This window comes from Rhipicephalus microplus, chromosome 2 (genome assembly GCF_043290135.1).
Source record: "Rhipicephalus microplus isolate Deutch F79 chromosome 2, USDA_Rmic, whole genome shotgun sequence".
Taxonomy (NCBI): Eukaryota; Metazoa; Arthropoda; class Arachnida; order Ixodida; family Ixodidae; genus Rhipicephalus; species Rhipicephalus microplus.
Genome location: NC_134701.1, coordinates 273,937,407 through 273,958,019, shown reverse-complemented (window position 1 = coordinate 273,958,019; position 20,613 = coordinate 273,937,407). Strand labels below are relative to the sequence as shown.

Genomic DNA, 20,613 nt, shown 5'->3' with positions numbered 1-20,613 from the left:
ACTCTTGATCACCTCCGTAACTTGCCTTAACTTGGGGTAAACCAAAATTAGTAGGGGAGGATAAAATGGTTTAACCAATACGACTCACTCGTCATGATATGAATAATGTCACATTTCCATCGTGTAGATTGTCAAACACTTTACCAAAAAAACAGTGACACACACCCGGGGGCGCGTATGTGCCACCAGTATGCGGGTATGTGCCACAGGTGTTAGTTTATATCTGCCTAGGAACGGCGAGAACACACATGGGTAATTTGAACGCTTGATCATTAACAAAAAGTGGACATTGGCAGCGTTGACAGGATGAATTCAAAGAACAAGTTTCATTGTCCTAGCAGGAATCAAACTCTAGCATTCTGCGTGTCAATTGAGTATACTACCACTGAGCTACGCCAGGTCTCGGAACTACCTTTCAAATAGACCCTAATGTTCGTGAAACACCAACAGAGGTTGCCGTGCGGGATTTCCAATTTCATAAACATTATATATGTACTGTTGCGTTACAGCTGTCAGGTCGCGTTAATGTCAATTCTAGTTAAGCGCTATCCACTGAACTTGATTTTATGTAGCAGCTTCGAGGGCTATGATATGACCATCACCGGCAGCAGCGCTTTATGCCAGCTTACCGCTTCTGGTGGTGCTAATACCCATGTTGCTGTTAGCATCTTTACGGAACTGCAAACAACTGGTAACATAAAACATATGCGGCTGTGTAACGTATGTCTGCGCATGCACTTGTACATATTGAAGTGCAACTTCGTAACATTTGGTTCAATAAAACATTACAACACAGTCAACCTGCACGCGCATGCTTCAGAAACCATGAATTCCCAGGGATCTGCACATCCCCCCCTCCCTTTTTTTTTGTTCAAAAAGTAACCGTCGCACTGAAAAAAGAGTCTAGGCTCACATTCAAGATGTGGCGCCAAAAATAATAAAATGACAAGACGGACCGAAAGAACGACACACTACAAACGCTATGCTCACTTTAAGTTTCCCAGGCAACACTATGCAGCCGTGGGTGGCACACTGTCAATGCTGGACCAAGCGATAGTTTTAAATCAACAGATCAAGTAAGGGTTTTACATGGTTATTTATAACAGTTGTTTTTGGTTGTTTGATATTGCACGTTGGCGGAGGAAAATAGACGGGTTGAATTGAGCATATTGCACACAATATCAGCCGTTGCTATGTTCTTGCATAGAAGCTTCCTGTCTTCTTCATCCTTAAGTACACCTGGCTACGTATCATCCGTTCAGAAGATGGCGATCCAGTCAACATCTGCTCTTAAGAAGCTTAAGGTAACCTGTTCAGTAAAAAAAGCAAAGTCTTTTTCATTCGTTTCACATTTTTAATGTATTGAGTAATTACCATACAGAATTTACGTCATTAAATGCTAAAATCATGTGCACACCGAAAATAAATTATAAGTATTAGCAAGCGTGACTTTTAGCCCTCTCCTCCTCCTTTTTTAATATTGCATATTTTTACTATATTCACCTTCAGATTGCCGTTTATAGTACTTTCGTGAAACTGTCTTCCGGTAATAATGAAGGAAATACACAATGATGCAATGGAAATGATAAGAAAAATACTATTTGTGTTGAAGTGCAGTATCTATGAGATAAAGGAAAAGTTAAAGCAGACAAAAAAAAAAACATTTGGAGAAGTGAAGGGTTCCAGAACGTTACCACGCAAGTACAAGCGCAGGACGTCATAACGCAATTTTTCACGTAGTCATCATGTACCAACTGACCCGGAAAACATACTGCTCGTGAGAGAAGAACCAACTCAGTGCTGGTGTAAACCGAAGCCTTCGCAGGTATCCACTGACGACGAGTGTTTTGTTCGTCTGCGTAACCACCCTGCAGAATTTAAACACTCACCTGCCGTCCTGGTTGGTATGAGCTGGCTGAGAACAGCGATCGGGGCCACGTGAATGAGCGAGAGCGCCCAGATGACGGCGATGACGCGGTACGCATGCGACACTGTCTGCCAGCGCCGGGACTGCAGCGGCCGCACGATGGCGAAGAAGCGCTCCATCGAGATGGACACCAGCGTCCACACCGACACCGATACGGACACCGCTGATGAGGACATGCACAAAAATAAGCGGATCAATCAATCAATCAATCAATCAATCAATCAATCAATCAATCAATCAATCTTCCATGTACTTTATTATGAATTAAACATCAAGGTGCATGTTGCCACTAAAGTAAGAGCTGACATATACCATACTTTACACGTGTATACGTACTATACTACTCAGAATGCGGTGCTGTGTTGGTTACATACAGGTTAAGGCATGTAAACATTGCATAAATTTTCGTTTACCCTGCAACACTATCAGCTTGCAATAACCTAAACCTTGGGTAGAAATATCAGAAAGGCCGTGTGGCAACCCCAAAACTATTTCCTGACGATCCTCGCTGGTTACCAACCAGCCACCAAGCTCATAGTATTCGCACAAAATTTTACCATTGGGGCTGTTTAGGCACACTCGGAAAAGATGCTATGTGTAACTGAATCAGAAAATTCCCTCGCCTCGCTGCCACATTGCTGCGCGTTGCCATAGCAACCAGGTGCAGCAAGTGTGACGTCATGTACAGCCGCCGTCGCCTATAGGCCCACCCACAGTGATTTAATACTCGCGCTCGCTCTCACCCATGACGTCACAGCGCACCGCGGGATTTACTTGGTTGTTAACAGCTCGTGTCATCACGCCGAAACAAAAAGAAAACAAGCGCGAGCGGGTATCTGTGCGATTAGTTGGGGGTTGGAGGGGGGGTAAACTTTTACTAACAATTGCAGCCTGTCGCGTTTATCAGCTTTCAGTTCTGATGGATGGCGCTGCACCTTATCATTAAAAATCTGAAATAGTTTTTATCTACTCCACCTACCACTGTTCTGCCATGTCCTGCACGTGTCAGAAATGTATTACCTAACTATGCTGCCCATACGTTTAGATTTTATTCTTACTAATTTTGCCGTTATCTTCCCATCAGATTCTTGTAGAGAATATCTTCATTTTTTTAGAGAAAAGGGCTACTGTAATTTTGCAAGCGCTTCGGAACATTCAACGAGTGTTCTTTTGTGAATCTCTAATAAGTCTGCTTTAGGCATATGAAACACCTGGCGATTTCCCGGAAAGTTCATGGGAAAACCTTTTCTAAAAAAAAAAAAAAGCTTTCAGTTTTTGTGGTGCTCTGTTTTCAGATTGCAAATTAACGTCGCAGTGAAGAACACGAATGCACCGGCGAACATTGTTGTAGGCGTCGCTGAAAAAGCTTAAGAAGGAGGGCAACGAAGCAATACGTAGTCCTAACAGCAAGCAATGATGATGGCAGGAGAAATACGAGACAGCGCACGGTGCGTCCTATTTCTTTTCTATTTAGGAGTGCTTTTCCGCTCAATGTCCTTCTTGACAAGGGCAATAAACTAGCTCAAGCAAGAAACTATCACAAGTATGAACAGTGATTAGGCGTTAGGGAAGAAGATAAGAAGCGTGTCAGAAGCTCAAAGCTCTCGTGGTTTCCCTATGTAATCGTGGAAGTAGCAGCTTACAACTGGTGTAAACGTAGGTGGGGGGGGGGACTCAACACGCCCTCCCTCTCTGAAAAACTTCTCGCTACGCTACTGAGACACTCGACCCTAATGAAAATCAACAGTTAAGTTCAGCCGAAGAAAATATAGAGATCGTTTTATTTTGTGTTTTATTGTATTGTAGTAATTATAATATTTACTCTTGAGTTTCTCACCATTTTTATTATCATTACTATAAACAGTTGAAGTAGTACAAATAGGGTCCCCCTGTACCTTCCTTGCCTTTATTTGTCGATCGCCGTTCATAGAAATGTGTCAAAGAAAGAAAACAAACACCCTTGCATTTCTCGTAATGAAATTTTTGGACGCGTTTGAAGAAACAAGAATAGATGGCACAAATAAACCTCAGAAGAAAGTGCTCTGACAAGTGAGTTTTACTTTATTTTACTTTATAAGGCCTCACTGTGTCTTTGTTTTCTTCGAGCGTGCCCAAAAGTACAGTATGCTATTGCCCAAGTTACCGCACTCTTGCATTCGCCGTCTTTCGTTCAGCTTACGCTTTGTAATATCTGCCTATCGGCCAGGATTAAGAACGCCACAGGATGTTTACGCTCTGCACCACTGACGAACGCTCAAGTCGCGCTTCAGCAGTGGACGCATTGCTCGTTTTACTTCTTTCTGTTGCCGTAGTTCGCCCTGCACAAAAAGTAAGTCAAAGCAAGGCATTTCGTCGGTTCAGCTGCTGTTGGAACAAGTATACGTGGTTCTCGTAGTTTTATAAGGCTACCAGCGTGACTCGTACCCGCCGAGGATCATTTGCGAACGTTGCTCCGCCCATCGCCTGTGTGCGCCTAAAAGGCCGCCATCTGTCAATCTCGTTAATTACGCGAATCATCCCTGTCTTTTCCCGTACCTTTTGGGCGTGTCTGCCCCAGCTTGGCTGCTCCCTTTTCACTGCGCATGCTCTTCCGTCAGTCTACTATGAAAACCTTTCAAAGTTACCGTTAAGCCCCAAAGTGAACTTTGAATTTCGTCTAAAAATAAACGCCCATTCTCGGAAAACGTTTTTTCCCTTAAATAATGCTCCCTACCCTACACCACACCAATTATTCACCTTCTTCTCTCCTCATCAACAAGGGATGTTGCAATTTGTTTTTTTTGTAAGGGAGGGGAGAGAGGGTTTGAAGAACTATTAGTGTATGTTCATGCGTGTGTCTGTACCTGTGCATGTATATATACGGAAGCAAAATTGAGAAATTTCGGGAAAAGGGGGAGTGTATGACCTCCCGCCTCCCCAGATCGCATTTGTCTCTAACGCTACTGTTTCTTGCGCTTTGATATCGAGCGAGCCATAGGGCACCACCTTTATCACACTACCATTATTTGCCTCATACCGTTTCAAGAGAACACTACCACCATTCTTCATACATGATCTAAGTGGCATTCATCAGATGCTGAATGACGGATTAGCTGGTGAACTCATCAAAGTTATTGTAACTGTAGAGAGGAAGAAGACTGCGAGAGGTACTGGGATCAATACCCCGCACTTCCACCACTCTGAAACGGGGTTTATTGGCACAAGTAGTACTTGCACAGCAGGTCTATTGATGCGGAAAGCGGGTGGCAGCAACGTACTCAGGAATCACAGCACTCGGGGCAAACGCTCGCGCTTGGCTCCTCTCGCTAAAGGCGTGACCCACTGCGGCACATAATCTTCTTCCTCTTAGCATAACAAATGTCCCAGCCTCACAGCAAGGATGTTCTATTTACACTGTTTATTAAGGGGCGAACTTGTGCTCAAAGTGAACGACGCTCAGCAATCAAGAAGATCCGAAGGTCGGTAGTCCGCGTGAGCCTCTGCCTAGAGCAACCTCGTTCTCTTTTAGGAACGAAGCTCCTTAGGGCGTGGGCTGTGCGTCCCCTGTAGCCTGTATGTAGCCACCTCTAGTTTAGTTCTTGCAGTGTTCACTAGATGGCGGTACCGTCCCCTGTATGTAGCCACCTCTAGTTTAGTTCTTGCAGTGTTCACTAGATGGCGGTACCGTCTCCTGTATGTAGCCACCTCTCGTTTAGTTCTTGTAGTGTTTACTAGATGGTGGTACTTGTAGCTGATGATGAAAGGATGCAAGATGTTATAAACTAGAAAGCGGTACTTGTAGTTGATGAAAGACGCGAGATCTTATAAAATAGGAATGATGTCACATATGGCGCGTGTCATTGGTTGAAGGCAATCGTTCGATTTAGTGCGACGACGTACGCTAGGGGGAGCGATGTAATAAAATCGAGTGGACAAAATGTACAGAGGATTCATGGTTTACCAGGTTTACCTCCGGAGCTTCGCCCACTCATCATCATTCACTTCGTGGAAATGGCGGAATTTTTTTCTTCACGTGCGTAGGCTGTTCGGTGGAGTCCCGCGCGCATGCAGGGCCGGCTCGTGCATTGCGGCTGGCTTCATGGCTCGTAGTTGTGCCGTCAGCGTTTCTCTTCGTTCACGACGCCCGCGTTGTGCGGAGTATCGGCAATTTCCCGCGGCATTATAATAAGCGATGCATTGTGACAGAAAATACACCGTTTCATAACAGAACGCTAGAAAAAAATCTGGCGCCAGTGTCTATGGGATCTGTAAGGCATGACGCCGAAGTCAGCATCGGAATGATGGGTGTTGCGTAAATTTGTTTAAGCTTCGTTCCTTCGGCTATGTGTGGCTTCTTCTTGACTGTAGCGTCTGTGATGCAAGGCTAAGCAGGTGAAAGAAGCTCAGCACTCCCACTTCACGACTCTAAACGTTTTACGCTCACAAATTTAAATCAGCTCACGAGGTTCTCAATGAACCGTTCACAAGGCTGCGGCAGCTGCATTTCCGATGGAGGCGGAAATGTTGTAGGCCCGTGTGCTCAGATTTGGGTGCACGTTAAAGAACCCCAGGTGGTCTGAATTTCCGGAGCCCTCCACTACGGCGTCTCTCATAATCATATAGTGGTTTTGGGACGTTAAACCCCACATATCACTCAATCATCGAACCGTTCACAAGCGCCAAAAAGAACAGCAAACAAAGCAACAAGTGCGGTCGAAGCCGCATCCACGAAAACTAGACAAATGAATCCACTACCTATCTTTCTCATTATAGCTGCGTGGTCGTATTTGCAAGTTCCATCGCCTATAGGGGGCGCACAGGTTGGTACAATATGGCGCTCACAGAGAGTATCGGTTAAGGTTGGAGTCGCTGAGCACATATGCGGCCTGCACTGTTTTTTTTTTTTGCTTTGCGATGGCTCGACCCTTTTTGCAGTCGCATATTATGCGCGACTAAGATGCTTCGGAAACTCAGATGCGATGCCTCGAAAAGGTCCTGAATTCCAAACACATTTATTGTTGTGGCGTGAAAGTCCGTAGCCAATATTTTTGACGCATTTTAGGGGCGAAGCTTCTTAAAGCGGCACCCGTTTGTCCCTCGTCGTAGTACGTAAGATGCCTTACGCTCTGACCTGCAAGGTGATGCCAGTGGGAGATTTTTTTGGGCGTTGTTGAACAATAAAAAATTCGCAGCGTGCGCGTTAACTAAAAGCCGAATTCTCCTGTCTCTCATTCCCCATTAGCAGCCATTGGCATGTACACTAAGCACTATCTCACAAGAAAGGGTTACTACGTTATACTCGCTGGGCATAACCTCCTTGGTTTTAAAAATGTTTAGTGAGCGTTGGGCCGCAATGCCATGAATACAGTGAACTAGTATATACCATGAACTCGAGGTGGTTAAAGGTGGGAAGAAGACACGAAGCGCAAGCCGTAAGAAAGTGTGCGTGTGCCTTCTCTCGTTCAGGCCTTGGAATGTCCGCTGGATGGCAGTGCTTCTATATGATGAAAAGATGCGAGATGGTGGTACTTGGAGTGTTGAATTGGTGAACGAACAGACACACAGACAGATGAATGTACGGACGCACGGATGGCTGCACGGACGGACGGACGCATGGGTGGACGCAGGAGCAGATGCATGGACGAAAGCAGGGACGGACGCACAGATGAACGTGCGGACGCATGAACAGACGCTTCGTGTCTACTTCCCACCTTTAAACACCTCGAGTTCATGGTATATACTAGTTCACTGTATTCAAGGCACTGCGGCCCAACGCTCGCTAAACCTTTATAAAACATAGGAGGTTACGCCCAGAGAGCATAACGTAGTAACCCTTTCTAGTCTTCTGTGCGTTGTTGAACAATAAAAAATTCGCAGCGTGCGCGTTAACTAAAAGCCGAATTCTCCTGTCTCTCATGCTCCCTTCGCAGCCATTGGCATGTACATTGAACATTATCTTTTATTGTTCAACAACGCACAGAAGAAATCTCTCGCTTGCACCACCTTGGAGGTCAAAATGTTATACTTCTTACACACTACTACAACGGCTACGGGGGACGAACGGGTGCTGCTATAAAGAGCTTCGCCCCTAAAAAAGTCGGTCAGTCAGAGGAACCCGACGATTCTACATGCATGACGTATGGGACTTACGGACTCAGTGGGCATTGTTTTCGAAGGCTTTTTTTGTGCCGTATTTCGTATATTACCGTGGTGCCGAATATAGGCGCTTCCTATACAAGAAGTAATATGAAACATGCACTACTTGTGGACGAATTGGAAATCGTGTGGATATCTACCCACACAGCCTGACAGCGAGAAACTTCGTGGTTGTGAGGTGTTCAATCCAACTGAAAACCACCAGTGTGACCCCAGGTGTAGCCTTTGTGGGAAAGGTCACCTTACAGGGGACAAAAATGGAAAGAACGGTTTAGGACCCCGTATTTTTGAAGAAAAGATGGTAGGAAAAGGGACAACGACAAGGTGATGAACAAAGAGAAATAAAGATTTTGTCAAGCACTAGGGCAACGCAGGCAAGGAGGGAAGAGTACACACCAGAAAATCCAACGGAGGAGAAAGGCAATGCCAGCCAGGGCACAGGAGGACGACGCAGAGATCCTTCCAGCTCCTTCCCGCGACTCGCCGAAGGGGAAAGAGAAGGGACTCAACACGAACCCAGATCCACATCCAGATCAAGGTCCGCTCGTCAACACAGATCCAGGCCACGGGCCAAATTCAAGACAAGGGCAATGACATCACCTCAAGGACAGTCCCACGAGGGTCCTGACGGCGGTCGGGGCAGTCAACAAATGGTGAGCTGGGTGGACGAGGTATCAGGAGAGTCTCTCCGGTATGGGAGTTTTTCTGAGGTTGTGGCAGATGGGTCCACCCTAAGTCAGAAGCTAAACCATATTAAGACAATGCTAGAGCAACTCACCCATGAGAACGTGAAACAGAGGGACAAAATAAAACAACTAAAGAAAAAGAATGCTAAACTCAGTCAAAATCAGCTGCGCGAGTTAACTAGCTCCGTAGCATCGTGTAGTCGAATTTTTAACTCTTGCGTTTGCACAGGAGTCAGGAATGCATGCAGCGAAACGAAGAGCAGAGAAAATATCTCCTGTAGAAAATGAAGACCTCTCAGAACCCCTGAAAAAGAAAGTCGAGAATATGCTCGGAGAACTTACTAAGGTAATGCAACCATTCGCAGGATTGCAGTTGCAGATCGTAGAAATAAAGCAAAGAATAGATGGCATAGAAAATCGACTAACGCTGGCGGAGAACACGCAAACAGATTTGAGGTCTATAGGAGCAGGCCCAGCTGAAACTACCACTAAACCCGACAACCGGCCGACTACGACCGAAGTAACCAAAATCGCAGGGGAAGGGACCGTTCTTACACATGACACGACGTAATCAGTATAAACTTTGGCAGTTGAACTGTCGGGGGTATCGCCGGAAACGGGGTAACTTACAACAGTTACTCAACGGAAAGGAGGCGCCAGACGCCATCGCCTTACAGAAAACTGGAGGAATGGCTAAATTGTCGAATTACAAATATTATGGTGCCCCTGATGAAAAAAAAACATCCGTAACAACCCTCGTTTGAAGAAATCTCACGGTGATAGAACATGATACAGAAATCTGCGATGTCGATCATGTTCTTGTTGAGTTACTACTATCGCAGAAGAGTGATGACAGTCTATTCATATTAAATGTCTATAGCTTCTCTAGACAAAAACCAAATTTAGGTCACTTTTTAGAAAAACAATCAGCATTACTAAAAACCAAGCACTGGTTATAGTAGGACATTTCAACGCGTTGCATGCGGCATGGGGTTATGACAGAGAAAACGTCAAAGGTAGAAATGTCTGGATCGAGGACCAACAGGAGGGCCTTACTTTAATAACTGATCCCCTTTCCCAACTAGAATTGGAAACAGCGTATCCAAAGACACGTCTTCTGACTCCACGTTTACTAAGAATATCATCGAACCTTATTGGCTTAATACACAAGAAAATATGGGCAGTGACCACTATATAATTGAGACCACGTTTAGAGCAGCTCCACGTAAAAGAGGAGGCAAAGAATTAGGGATGTTTGAATGGGATAGCTTTAGAAAAAATCAGAGAGAAGGAAGCATGTGATGTCATCATGTGGCGCTAGACACAGGGAACAGCGGTGTAAAACAAAGCACAGGAACCGTTTTGTCAACTGCATTAGTGACGTAGTTTACATGATCATACTTTCGTGCGGTGCCTGTTATATTGGGGAAACTGGAAGATGCCTCAACGACAGGTTGCGTGAGCATGCGTGCAATGTTCGTAGCGGCAATGATGGTTATCTTGCCCAGCATGTCACTAGATGTGGCTGTGAAGTACAATTTGATAAGACAGTAGTTCTCCAAAAGCACAAAGATGAGCGCACAAGGCTTATAATTGAAGCAGCACACATAGCGGAACACGGGGCTTGCGTCAGCAAACCATCAATCGCTTTGTCCGATAAGGAGCTAGCGTTTTTAAACATTAGCAGATGCCGTAGAAGTTAACTAATCAATGTAAAGCACAGTAAGCGATGGTAAGGTAGGGCTGACGCACTAAGATATTCTATCGGTGTTGCCATTTTTGGTCTATGCTTTGGTGTTATCGTATGTGCCTTGACACTGTATCATCTTTTAGTATATATTTCATATTTTTTCCGAATAAACTTTCAGTTGGTAGTTAGCGCTTGTCCCTGTCTTTCCGTCTGCTTCTACGTTGTGCGCTTCCATTTCATAATTAGTCATCGAAGACTTAGATGAATGGCAAGGGAATTTTAAGCAAAATATTCAAATGTTAACCAAGACCATACCAAAAACAGAAGGACTAGAAAGCACAGACAATAAGCTCCTACATATCTGGGAGGCAAAAAAGTGTCTTGAAGAACGGTGGAAAACGCAAAAACACAACAAACACCTTAAAAAAGGATAGCACCCTCAGTAAAGATAATGAGAAGTACGCGGAGCAACTATGCAGACAACAATGGGAGGAAAAATGTGATGCGATGGAAAAACAAATAAGTTTCTCCAAAACATGGAACCTGTTAAGATGTCTGATAGACTCGGAAGCGAACAAGACAGCACAACAACAAAACTTCATTAGACTTGTACATAAATACAAAGGTACGGAGGAAGAATTAATTGAAGAAATCAGACAGAGATACATGGGGATTCAACCAAAGAGCAATTAAGCTCGTACAGAGGTAAAGAAAATTATTCCCTACACCGACCCTTATTAGAGGCCGAGGAACGGTTGGAACTAATGAAACTGAGCACAATATCAGCCCCGGGCCCCGATGGGACGAAAGAAACGCTCAGGAATTCATACGACAAATCTATCACAGCCCTCACCGAATATATGAACAAGTGTTGGGAAAACGGCAAGATACCCAAGCAATGGAAAGCGGCAAGAATCATAATGATTCCCAAGCCAGGCAAGAAATTAGATCTTGATAACCTTAGGCCTATTTCCCTGACATCCTGCATGAAAAAGTTATTAGAGCATGTCATCCTCACTCGCCTGTCAAATTATATGAAAGACAATGAGCTCTTTTCTCATACGATGGTAGGCTTCAGGGCAAAACTGTCCACACAGGACATTATGCTTAAGATTAAACATCAAATAGTTGATTCGGGTCTCAATGCACACGACACAAAGGTCATGGTTGGCCTAGATCTTAAAAAGGCATTCGATAATACATCACATAAAGCTATACTTGCCAATCTACAAGCGTTAGGGGTAGAAAAAAGACTATACGATTATATAAAAGACTTTTTAACTTGCTGGACTGCAAGAATAATACTAGGCGAAGCAGATGCCCAAGACTTTAGTCTGGGCAGCAGAGCTACGCCGCAAGGCTCAGTCCTATCCCCCTTTCTTTTTAACGTGGCCATGATAGGTCTCCCTGCCAGACTGAAGGAAATTCCAGGACTCCACCATAGCCTCTATGCAGATGACATTACCTTATGGGTAGCAGAGGGTAGTGACGGATACATAGAGGAAACTTTATAAACCGCAGTGAATATTGTAGAAGAATATGCCACCCATACAGGATTACAATATCCACCAGAAAAATCTAACTTCTTTTCTATAACCCGGCATGTAGGGACCGGAAAAGTATCCAGGTAAAACCTAGCATTAAAGTCCTTGTTGGAAAAACGCAATTACCAATGCTTCAAAGCATGAGAATTCTGGGACTCCGTATTAGCTCGAACGGGCACAATAGAGAGGCGATTAGATTACTTGAAACCAGTGCGCAGCAAAGTATGCGTCTACTTAAACGAATTGCAAACCGGCACTATGGGATGAAGAAAAATAATATGATAAGACTGGTACAGGCTTTTGTCATCAGTCGTATTGTATATGTGATTCCGTACCTCAGACTGCAAGTGACCGAGAGAGAAAGGATAGACAGAATCATAAGACGAGTTTTCAAACAGGCGATCGAACTTCCAATATCTACCACTAATGAGAAATTACTTCAATTAGGGCTTCACAACACACCAGAAAAGCTTATAGAAGCTCAAAGAATCGCACAATATGAAAGACCAACGCATAGTAAAACAGGCAGAGCCATACTAGAGGAACTGGGTATAAACTACGGAAATCAATTTGGCGCCAAAGTCCACCTTTTACTCCAACATGAGGAAGTAATTTTAAACGCGAGAGAGTTTTCAGAGGTCATAAGCCATTAAAACCCCAAACTAGGATAACTTTTGCTTACGACAGCCAAGACGTACATGAGGTGTTATGAACGCTGCTGCCCCACCGCTGCTCCAATACTCTTTGAAAAAATTACGCTGGCGGCCGTCGAGCGGCGTGACAGTCTACGGAACTTTCGAATACTACCGCAAGAGCATATACAGGCTGTGTTCAAATTCGGGACAGCATCGTAGAAACTCTGGCTGTGTTCCAATTCTCAAGACAGCACGTAGACAGTCTACGAAGACTGCTTAGAAGACAGCATCGAGCCCATTCTGTCCGAGAAATGGAACACGTTTAGACGGCTTTCACGCGACGATGCACCACCTCGCATCGAGAAGAAAAAAGCTAAAATAAACAAACGTTACATTTGTAACTTCTGGCTTATTTCATTTTAAAATAAAAAAACAAATAAACGTTACTCACATTGAGCATCCGGGAAAGCGTCTGCTCGTGTGCAGACAATCATTCCGACGAGATTTGATTTATCTGGGCGATTCGCTGAGCCGCCATTTTGTTTAGACTGCAAAGTAGCCTGCATCGTATTTGTCTACGATGCGGTCTTCTCAGAGCTGTCTATTCTGCCGGCTACGTGAGAATTGGAATGGGACTTAAGATGTCTGCCGTCCATTTAGCTGTCCATTTAACCATCTACGGTGAGTATTGGAACACACCCTGTGTGCTGACAGCTTAGTAGATCGTATAGTGAACTATAGTAGACAGCATCGAGTCTATGTTGTCCGAGAAATAGAACGGATCTGGACGGCGTCTACGCGATGAGACGCAACCTCGCGTCGAGAAGAGAAAGCTATATGATGAACAAACGTAACAGTTGCTTTTTTAGCTTATTTCGTGTTCAAATCAATGACAAATTGGACGTTAATCACATCGAGCGCCCGAAGAAGCGTCTGCTTGTGTGCAGACGACCATGAAAGTGGGTCCCGAGCTATTCGAGCTTATAACTGAGCCGCCATCTTACTTGGACGGCGAAGTAGCCTGCATTTTTTTTTGTCTACGATGCCGTGTTCTCGAAGATGTCTTTTTTGCCGGTTACATGAGAATTAAAATGAGACTTAAGATGGCCGCTATCCACTTAGCATTCTATTTAGCTGCCTACAATGAGTATTGCGACCCAGCCACAGTAGTTCTACATGGTCGCTGCACAAAGCTCCCTCTATAGTAAATATTATAGGAAACCTCGTCAGTGACACAGAGAAGCATTTCCTTGAGTGGAAAATTGATAACGATGGTCTCCTTGGCTATATAAAAGAGGCTGTTGGACTGGTTGATCTTGCATTTTAACAAAGTCAAATTACGGCAAATAAAGACGGATGAAGACACACACAAATGAAGACACACACACGCCATGAAGTGGGCAGCTTGCGCTGGCGGCGAAAACCTTCAGCGGAGCTGTTGTTCGACCGACGTTTTGCTATCAGCACCACGCTTTTGCTAATGATGCAAAGCTTTTGCTATAAGTACTACGTACAACTAAGCTTGGCTCGACTTGTTCAGACAGATCACACAACTATAGCTGTTGCGTGAAGTTGCCATTTTCGTCGTGTTGCTAACTGTTACCTACGTGGTTTTTGGCGCGAAAGATGTCAGGCGACGATTTGTTACGTGGTTTATGGAGAGAATAAGTTACATGACTAGCTATTGCGTGATGTTGCATGATTTTAGTGAAGTGACAAAGCCTTGAGGAAGTTTTAGCCACGTGAGCAGTTACGTGATGTTACTCAAGTCTAGTGACGTGACTGGTTACATGGTGTTTATTACAAAGCCCATGCGAAATCAGCCCCAAGTCTACCTCTATCAAAACATCTCAAACTTCCCGACCATGCATTCGACAAACTATCAGTAACGCTCTTAGAGACGGGATTTAAATCAAATCGAGAACGTGAACAACGAGAGTCATACCTTATCCACCGATTTAACACCCTCAATAGAGGAATAAATGAGAATCCTGGTACATTTGCAGCAATTAAAGCATTAGAAAACAATAACGGCAATAATGAAAATAGTAACTGAGTTCACGGCACTGCAGCTGCGAAGGGCACTGGACAACTCAAAACAATTCCAAGTGTAACTACTCTTCCTAAGTACAGCTATCGTCTGTTTTCTGTTTTATTTTACTACCCAATCAATTGTGCCATGCATGACATGCCCAACAGCAACCCTGTGCACAGCCGGGAGGCTCCTACGGCAAGGAATTCGCATTGCGCCCGCTTACCAGCCTCTGCCGCAATACGTGGCGCCCCTCTTCCTACGACGAAATGTTGACGGAGCTCCGAGCAGTTAAAGGCTTACAACTTCCTAAAAAAGCTCTTTTTTGCCCCACACCGAACCGTCAGAGCCAGGAGGCGCCGTCTGGTCGGGAAGAATGCGTTAGTGAAAGGAAGCATACACAGACCGCTGACACCAGAAAGGTGAAGGGGAGAAAGGGGAGAGAGATGAAGGGGGAAGTGGAAGGAAGAGTGGAAGGGGGCGCCCGAGGGGAGTCCACCTTATATTCTTTTTTCTTTTTTTCTTCTTTTCCTTTTCCTCTTTTTTTCTTTTTTCTGTCTTTTTCCTCTCTCCTTTCCCTCTGATTTGAGATTGTATAAAGCTGAGCACCAACAAACTGTACCTTTAATCCTGATGAAGGCCAGACTCTAGGCCGAAACGTCGAAATAAACCACGTTGTGACCGCTCACGGAAGATCTACTGGACTATATGCAACGCTACGACCACTCAACCACCATGCCTGCATATATATATATATATATATATATATATATATATATATATATATATATATATATATATATATATATATATATATATATATATATATATATATATATATATATATATATATATAACTGTAAAATAGTTATCGATATACGAGCGATATCTGCTGTGTGTTGTCTTCCATCCTGTTTCGCCATGCTATCACATGCCCGTTTCGCTTTGCCTCACGTAGGCATTGGCGCAATAAACAACTGGTTTTTTTTTCTTCGTTTTCGCATTTGTGACCGCGAAGCAGAGATAACATTGCGTAGTCGAAAAGCTCGAGATCCTGACAGGCTAAACACTTAGTGCTTACATTCAACTTGTTTTATGAAGAAATCAGTGGCGAGGAGGAGATGGCGCTTGTGAGAAGGGTAGTGAAGGTGAGGAAGAAACCACGGTCTCTCCTTTAAACTCAGTGTGACATACGGGGTCCTTTAGGAGCAGCCATACGACACTCGCAATTACTATTTTGGCCAGAAAAAGAGTCAGTAAGAGAGATCGCTACCAAAATAAGAAACTCATTAATGCCAGCGGCGCGACCTTAGTTTGCGGTCTAGCAGAAATGAGAGTCTTTCCAACACTTCAAAACACCAACGCCGACAACAACAACGTGAAAACGAAAGTTCGGTAATAACACTTTCCTTAATAGTTTGCCCATATAGACTAACCACCTGTTTCCTCCTCTATGTCACTTTTATTGATGAGTGTCACTAGAAGAATTGAGTCATCCTTTCTCGCTCCATATAAGAACTCGTTGCCGCTTAAAAGCCGCCCTTAATCGTGTTGACACTACAGCTTCCCGGCTGGCCTCAGGCGGGTGCCTTATACAGACCACGTCGCCTCTGCAGAGTCGGCAACTTTTGCCCCGTGCAGAACAAAGATCGATGGCGCAGCCGCTGTCGCACCATGTGACGCAGAAACCTTTCTCTAATTGTTTAGCGTAATGGCACCAAGTGAGAGACAGTACCTTCGAGAGCCGCTCAGACGTGCGCTGTACTGTCGCGTCCCCGATAAGACTTTGCGCGTTGTGATGGCTGAGCACGCCGGGGTGACTGATGGGCTCTTAACGGAAGCGTAAACGATGTAGACTGGCACGTTCAGATAAAGCATGCTAATCCACACACACACACACACACACACACACACACACACACACACACACACACACACACACACACACACACACACACACACACACACACACACACACACACACACACACACACACACACACACACACACACACACACACACACACACACACACACACACACGCGCGCGCGCGCACGCACGCACGCACGCACGCACGCACACACACACACACACGCACACACACACACACACACACACACACACACACACACACACACACACACACACACACACACACACACACACACACACAAAGAAACGAGTCAGAAAATTTACAAATTTGAGAATGCTTGCTTATCTGTATGGTTCCTTTTTGTTATCTTCGTGTTTCTGAAACGTTCTTGTCTTTTGGATATTTGAAGTATAGAACCCTAATAAATAACTTCTATAAATAATTTTTGTGTGATGTCATTTGGACAGCAGCGCCACCTAGCAAGGTTTCACGCATCACCGCATATTTTCAAGCCTCGTGATGCTCAAAAACAGGGACATAAAAATCAACTTCAAAACCTCAAACGTTTTCCTCTATTTCTGTCTGAGACAAACTTTTGGGGGAAGCCTTGCCTGGGGTCGCTCTTGATCTTTCAATCACTCTCAGAGAACCAAAGTTTCAAATCAATCTCAGCACCAGAATAGAAAGGTGAGCTAGTTGGTAATTCATAATTGATTAGCGAACTGGGAGCGCGGGAATAATACACACAGACGAAGCAAAGAGGAGCACACAGCGCTCGTGCTGTCTGCCTCCAATTTGCTTCCTGTGTGTGTTCCTCCCGTGCTCCCAGTTTGGCGATAAATCAATCTCAGCGCCTAAGAAACGTTGTTGAAAGCATACAGGTCGTTTTAAATTTTGTGGTCCCGTGCAGTAGGCGATTTTCGAAAATCCCTGCGGTATTTTCTTAGCGTGGTCAGAAACGCCAAGCATGCGCGGAAAGTGCGGCACAGTCATAGCAAAATCTGGAACCGCAGCACTATTAGAGCCCGTGTTTGATTGATTTTAGGGCTCCTTATACCAGTATACTTGCAAGGTGCCTACCACGCTATACGTTTTCAATTTTGTGAAATCAAAAGCACGCACTATGCCATTATTCATTATCCTGCAGAGAAGCGAGGTAACCTCTGCACGTCTGCCAGATATCATCTGCCCTTTGTGGGTGTGGTAGTTGATCACGATGAAGAATTATGTCTGAGCCCTTTGTAATGGGTTGGAAAATTTAAAGGACCGACTGGTCACGTAATTGGCATTACGCGACGTGTGGTCGTTATCTTACTATCCTACCATGCTACAACAGATACGCTAGCATAAGAGAGAGAGAAAGAGACTTCATTGAGGTCCCGAAGGTATCATGGGGGCCTTTCCTTGACAACTATTACAAGTACACTATGCAACCAATCGATGTTTTTTTGTGAAGTGAGAAAACATCCAATATGCCATTACGCATCATTTTGGGAGAAGTAAGGTACCTGCGACGCACCTGAAAGGCGTTACGGGCTTTCCGTTGATGCTGTGGCTGACGACGATGAAGAATTGTGGCCGAGCTTTTCGTAATAGGAAGAGATTTGAGCAGAATGAGTTTTGTAATGAATCAGAAGCATTGAATAATCCACTGTGCCCGGCGACAACTTTTCTTGGCACTGAAAGGAAGGCTACCATGAGGCGGAGCTTTCTGCACATGTAGCATTACGCGAAGTAGTGCGTTTTGGCGCGTGCCTCGTAACGTTAGGGAAAGGGACGGTGGCGCACCATCAGCGTTTCATGTAGACGCAGACGCCGCTTAGCCTTTGAGGTGCACGTGAAAATGCGGGACTTTCTCGTGCGTTAAAACACGCGAACTCACAACGAATAAATTCAAGTAAATATCACTATCTCATGGTGGGAGCTGCGTCCCGTCTCAAATAGCTCCACGTAGAAAATAAAGAGAGAACTTCCGTATTTCACAGTGAAAATACGGGCGCTGTTGTGGAACTACATTCACTGGCGGTAGGATGCCCGCGATTTGGCTTTGTATAGCCTTGTCTCCAAGGCCAAGAAATGTTGTCACCGAGTATAGTTACGAAATTCACATTCTGTAACGCCTGGTTCTTATCTTACTCTTCTACGGCGCTTTGTCACACCTGATAGTATCGTTCAGTCCCCACATGAATCCTGTACAGGCTATTTTTGTGAAGGAGTTTTATGCACCAGAATGGCTCTGTTGAATACTAGGCTGCTCGGGGAGCCAGGTTGGCACCCCGTTTCGTCATGGTTATTGTTTTAAACATTAATTTCGTAGTTCTTAGTTCGTGTGATAGTGGTTATGGACACTGGTGGCGGCGGCCAAAAACTACGGCGTCAAGGACGGCCATTATTGCTGTCTAATAGCTTTCAGAGTAGGAACACTGCCAATAAGTAGTCGAGGCTCCTGAGAACACGCGAGCCAAACATTATCGCTAATTCAAAGTACTATAAAGGAGATTTATTAAGCAGAAAGGTTGGTGCTTGGAAGGCTTGGAAGGCGATGCACCAGCCGCAATTTCCGAGCTCGAGCCGCTGCTGCACACTCGATGCTGCTGCTGCTGCTGCTGCACACTCGATGCTGCTGCCTCTGCGCCGGAGTACTTCCTCTTCTTTACAATGGCCCCACGGAGAAAAAAAGGAGCCATCCTGGCGACTTAGTCCTGTGCAGGCGGCGTTGAACCGTGGTAATGCTTGAGCCTCTGTACGTGTACAACCTCGCGGTTGCGACGTCGCAAGTCTGATGGTGGCATAAGAGGCTCAATGAGGTAGTTTACTGGTGAAGTTCGTTCGACAATACGATATGGCCCATCGTACTTTGGCAGAAGTTTGGAAGAGAGCCCAGGTGTGCGATGCGGCACTGACAGCCATACAAGAGAACCCGGAAGAAAAACGGGAGTTGAGGTCTGGGCATCACGAATTGCCTTTTGCCTGTTTTGGTCATCGCAAGTAAAGCGACGAGCTAACTGGCGGCATTCTTCTGCGTGTCTGGCGGCGTCCAAGATCGGTAGGCACTCGGACGCGTCTGGTCGATAGGGCAAAATGGTGTCAATGGTGTGGGAGGGGTGACGGCCGTAGAGGAGGTAAAAAGGGGAGAAGCCTGTTGTCGCTTGCGTTGCCGTATTGTAGGCGTATGTAATGAATGGGAGAACTAAGTCCCAGTTAGAGTGGTCAGGCGTCACATACATAGATAGCATGTCACCGAGAGTACGATTAAAGCGCTCGGTAGCCCCATTGGTTTGTGGGTGGTAAGCGGTACATGTGCGATGTACAATAGCACACTCAGCGAGCAATTTTTCAATGACCTCGGACAAGAAGGCGCGGCCGCGGTCACTGAGGAGTTCTTGAGGGCCTCCATGACGCAACACAAAATGACGTAGTAGGAAAGTGGCAACCTCTTGTGCTGTAGCCGTTTTAAGAGCAGCGGTCTCAGCATAGCGCGTTAGGTGGTCGATAGCAACTATTATCCACCTGTTGCCAGTCGGAGTCAATGGAAGTGGCCCATAAATATCTATTCCAACCCGTTCGAAGGGTCGGGAAGGGCATGGTAAAGGCTGCAGTTCACCGGCGGAGGCGTGTGGTGGAGATTTTCGGCGCTGACATTCGGCACAAGAGCGGACGAAGTTGCGGACGAAGGTATACATGCCACGCCAGTAGTAGCGATGTCGAAGCCTTTCGTAGGTCTTGAAGACTCCTGCGTGGCCACATTGTGGGTCAGCGTGAAAAGAGGAACAAATCTGCGACCTCAGGGTTCGTGGAACGACGAGCAGCCACTTGCGTCCCTCTGGTGCGTAGTTACGTCGATAGAGAAGCGTGTCACGTATCGAGAAGTGTGGAACTTGGCGCCGAAGCGTTCGCGTCTTTGGGAGTTCAGAAGTGTCGGAGAGATGATTGAGGAGAGACGCAGTCCACGGGTCATTGCGTTGTTCGATAGCAATGGTGTCAAAGTCAAGCGATGACAATGTGGAATCGCAAGCGGAGTCAGCTGTGGCATTCTGGGACAGGGGGGAACGGGAAAGGGCGTCGGCGTCAGCATGCTTCCGTCCTGACCG

The 20,613-nt window shown here is 45.4% G+C and overlaps 1 protein-coding gene across 1 annotated transcript in view; it reads right to left on the bottom strand.

Annotated features, from left to right (window-relative positions):
• Positions 1-20,613, bottom strand: part of LOC119183549 (cholecystokinin receptor type A) — a 132,956-nt gene that overhangs the window by 15,531 nt on the left and 96,812 nt on the right. Inside the window, 1 exon segment of the mRNA XM_075881901.1 lies at positions 1,890-2,090. Within this exon segment, the coding sequence (XP_075738016.1) occupies positions 1,890-2,090 (201 nt within the window).